The 4,655-nt window shown below is 48.3% G+C and overlaps 1 protein-coding gene across 1 annotated transcript; it reads left to right on the top strand.

Annotated features, from left to right (window-relative positions):
• Positions 1 to 2,529: 2,529 nt before the first annotated feature.
• Positions 2,530 to 3,336, top strand: GJB7 (gap junction protein beta 7). The gene has a single exon (XM_038761375.1). The coding sequence runs from the start codon at positions 2,530 to 2,532 to the stop codon at positions 3,334 to 3,336; it is 807 nt and encodes a 268-aa protein (XP_038617303.1).
• The last annotated feature ends 1,319 nt before the right edge of the window (positions 3,337 to 4,655 follow it).

Below are 4,655 nucleotides of genomic sequence, written 5' to 3'. Positions count from 1 at the left end.
GGGGGGATGGAGAGGGGGAAGAGGGGGAGAGGAAGGAAGGGGCTCAGTCTGGGAAGGCCTCCTGGAGGAGGTGAGCTCTCAGTAGGGCCTTGAAGGGAGGAAGAGAGCTAGCTTGGGGGATCCCTATGCAGCAGACAAATGGCAGCAAAGCTTGTGACTCCCAGGCCCGTGCCCTAACCCTATGCGGCAGACAAATGGCAGCAAACCTTCTGACTCCCAGGCCCCTGCCTATCAATCAATCAATCAATCGTATTTATTGAGCGCTTACTGTGTGCAGAGCACTGTACTAAGCGCTTGGGAAGTCCAAGTTGGCAACCTATTGAGACAGTCCCTACCCAACAGCGGGCTCACAGTCTAAAAGGGGGAGACAGAACAAAACCAAAGGTACTAACAAAAAACAAATAAATAGAATAGATACGTATAAGTAAAATAAATATATAGAGTAATAAATACGTACAAACATATATACATATATACAGGTGCTGTGGGGAAGGGAAGGAGTTAAGATGGGGGGATGGAGAGGGGGAAGAGGGGGAGAGGAAGGAGGGGGCTCAGTCTGGGAAGGCCTCCTGGAGGAGGTGAGCTCTCAGTAGGGCCTTGAAGGGAGGAAGAGAGCTAGCTTGGGGGATCCCTATGCTGCAGGCAAATGGCAGCAAAGCTTGTGACTCCCCAGCCCCTGCCCTGTCCCTATGCAGCAGACAAATGGCAGCAAACGTTGTGACTCCCAGGCCCGTGCCCTATCAATCAATCAATCGTATTTATTGAGCGCTTACTGTGTGCAGAGTACTGTACTAAGCGCTTGGGAAGTCAAAGTTGGCAACATATAGCGACAGTCCCTACCCAACAGTGGGCTCACAGTCTAAAAGGGGGAGACAGAGAACAAAACCAAACATACTAACAAAATAAAATAAATAGAATAGATATGTACAAGCAAAATAATTAAATTAATAAATAGAGTAATAAATACGTACAAACATATATACATATACACAGGTACTGTGGGGAAGGGAAGGAGGTAAGGCTGGGGAGATGGAGGGGGGAGAGGAAGGAGGGGGCTCAGTCTGGGAAGGCCTCCTGGAGGAGGTGAGCTCTCAGTAGGGCCTTGAAGGGAGGAAGAGAGCTAGCTTGGCGGATCCCCATGCAGCAGACAAATGGCAGCAAACCTTGTGACTCCCAGGCCCGTGCCCTATCAATCAATCAATCAATCGTATTTATTGAGCACTTACTGTGTGCAGAGCACTGTACTAAGCGCTTGGGAAGTCCAAGTTGGCAACCTATAGAGACAGTCCCTACCCAACAGTGGGCTCACAGTCTAAAAGGGGGAGACAGAGAACAAAACCAAACATACTAAGAAAACAAAATAAATAGAATAATAAATAGAGTAATAAATATGTACAAACATATATACATATATACAGGTGCTGTGGGGAAGGGACCCAGGTCTCCTCACTCCCAGTCCTGTGTTCTTTCCACTAGATCACACCACTTCTTTGTTAATCCACAAATACATTGATTTTTTTTTTCCTTTTTTCCTTCGGTTTAATGCTATTTGTTAAGCGCTTACTATGTGGCAGGCACTGTTCTAAGCACTGGGGTAGGTACATGGGACTCACAGCTTTAATCCCCACTTTACAGAGGAGGGAACTGAGGCCCATAGAAGTGACCTGCCCAAGGTCACACAGCAGACAAGTGGCGGTGCCCGGATTAGAAGCAACTTCCAGGCCTGTGCTTTATGTACTAGGTCACTCTGCTTCTCAAAGATGGTTCTAACGCATCTTAGTGTCATCCCCCTAATTCACGGGCAGGGCCATAAAGGAGTTACTGTGCATTTCCATTCCCCTTCCAGGAATTTAGTTGCATAATATGCAAGAGAATGTAAATTCTGATTACTATTATCTATTATACTATTCCATTATACTATATTATCTATTATACCACTATCTATTATTCTATTACTATTATTGTTAAGTGCTTACTATGTGCAAGGCACTATACTAAGCGCTGGGGTGGATACAAGCAAATTGGGTTGGACACAGTCCCTGCCCTACATAGGGGCTCACAGTCTCAATCCCCAATTTACAGATGAGGTAACCAAGGCCCAGAGAAGTGAAGTGACTTGCCCAAGGTCACACAGCGGAACCGGGATTAGAACCCACGACCTTCTGATTCCCAGGCCCTTGCTCTGTCCACTGCACCACGCGTGGCTCAATGGAAAGAGCACGGGCTTTGGAGTCAGAGGTCATGGGTTCAAATCCCAACTCCGCCACTTGTCAGCTGTGTGACCTTGGGCAAGTCACTTCACTTCTCTGTGCCTCAGTTACCTCATCTGTAAAATGAGGATTTCTGTGAGCCTCACGAGGGGCAACCTGATCACCTTGTAACCTCCCCAGTGCTTAAGAACAGTGCTCTGCATATAGTAAGCGCTTAATAAATGCCACCATCATCATCATCACCACGCTGCTTCTCATGAATTTGGCTTTCTTTTACAGACATTTCCCCTTCCTTGATCCAACGAAAACCCTTGGCAACATGAGCTGGGTCTTCCTCAGAGACCTCCTAAGTGGAGTTAATAAATATTCCACTGGGATTGGCCGGATATGGTTGGCGGTTGTATTCTTATTCCGTCTACTGGTCTACATGGTGGCTGCTGAACACGTCTGGAAGGACGAGCAGAAGGAGTTTGAGTGCAACACCCAGCAGCCCGGCTGTGAAACCGTCTGTTTCGACCACTTCTTCCCCATCTCCCAGGTCAGGCTTTGGGCCCTGCAGCTGATCATGGTCTCCACCCCTTCCCTCCTGGTGGCTCTCCACGTGGCCTACCGCGAGAGCCGTGAAAAGCGGCACAAGCAGCGGCTCTACTCCAACCCGGGCAGCATCGACGGGGGGCTCTGGTGCACTTACCTCATCAGCCTCGTTTTCAAAACCGCCTTCGAAGTCGGCTTCCTGGCCTTGTTCTACCAGGTGTACGGCGGGTTCAACGTGCCCCGCCTCGTGAAGTGTGACCTGGGGCCTTGCCCCAACACCGTGGACTGCTTCATCTCCAAGCCTACCGAGAAGAAAATATTCATCTACTTCCTGGTGGTCACCTCCTGCCTGTGTGTCGTTCTGAATGTCAGCGAGCTGAGCTACTTGGTGGTCACACACTGCGTCAAGTGCTGCCTCCGCCGCTATCGCCCCGGAGCAAAGGCTTCGGCCTGCAAGTGCCACCAGCTCAACTGTGCCGGTGGCAGAGAGGTCATGGCCTCCGCTCTGACCCCGGCTCTCGTTCCAGATTCGGCCTTCCGTGTCCTCGTGGAGCCTGAAGGGAAGCTGCCGGAGGGCTCGTTGGAGGGATAGAGGGAGGCCAGTCTCAGGGCCTAGCAGGGGGAGAAGCCCAGCTCCAAATACCCGATTTAATGCGTGAGGGGAATGCTTAGTACTATAATAGGGTGCTGTTATTACCATGTTCCTTCATTTAAGTTATACTTGATTTCCTGTTCCTTTCGAAGAAATTCAAACACCCAGGTGGACCGGCCCTGATTTTCAATCAACCAACAGGCATCTGCTGACCGCTTACTATGGACACAGCACTATAATAAGCACTTAAGAGAGTACAAGAATGTAAGTAGACATGAGCCCTGACCTCAAGGAGTTTACAAATATAGGGCACTCACTCCATTCTCCCTTGACTTTGCTCTCCTTCTGTCAATTCAAAGAGAGAATACAATTCTTGGCTTATTCTGGATCTTCCTCTTCATTTTCCATCCAAGACTGAACTGCAGGGTTCCACTGTACCAGGATGTGCTGTTTGGATCTGAACTGGAGAGTCTCAGTCCTCCAGATTTGGAAGTAAAAGCTAATGCATGGGAAATGATTTAGCAGGAGCAAGTAATGCTATTTTCACTCAGTTGTACTGAGGTGATGGCTCAATCTAAAAATTAATACTTAACTTCTACTTCACATTGGAACTTTTACCATGACCTCGTAAAAGGATCCCCGGAAATCAACCTTCCTTGGAATTTTCTAAAAGGGGGTGGGACCAAGGAAAAAAGTCATTTTAAATACCACCTCAATGCTACTGTACTTCTTCCCACCACCTGCTTCCCCAACTCTTTTCCGAACCAAATAAATGAAGATCTGTTGGCACTTTGTGAGTTGAGCTCTTTGGCACTCTGCCGTTTCACAAAGCATAACCTACGAAGACCAGCTCCACAGCCTGTAAGTACCACTTCAATTCACCAATAGGGTCTTTGCACATGGTAACAACACTCTGGCTAAGGGAGGCATTGTACAGTATCTCTTTGACCAAGAGCTCTGTCTCTGTGGGAATGATTCTTCTGGCTTACCCTGCTAAACAGAAGAATCTATCAAGATTCTTCCATCGCCCAAACCTCTAATCTTACTCTTTGCTGCAGAGCTCCCACCACTGTATGCCTTTTTCACTGAAATCCTCGGAGGGGACCTACTGGCTTCCCAAAGTGAGGAACTGAAAATCTCCATAGGTGAGAGATTTCCTTCGCTGGTCGAGTGGCCAGACATTTCAGGAGAAGGGCTGGTCTGACCCTGTGAGTCAGGGTCAGTTCATAATGCTATTCCACATAACCACCCTTTCCCCACCTGTCATAACATCCAAGTTTTGCATAAGCCAAGAATACTGGGGGCATTGGTGCTGGCAG

The sequence above is a fragment of the Tachyglossus aculeatus genome, chromosome 19 (assembly GCF_015852505.1).
Source record: "Tachyglossus aculeatus isolate mTacAcu1 chromosome 19, mTacAcu1.pri, whole genome shotgun sequence".
NCBI lineage: Eukaryota > Metazoa > Chordata > Mammalia > Monotremata > Tachyglossidae > Tachyglossus > Tachyglossus aculeatus.
The sequence above is the reverse complement of the archived record's forward strand: the minus strand, read 5'-3'. Positions and strand labels throughout refer to the sequence as shown.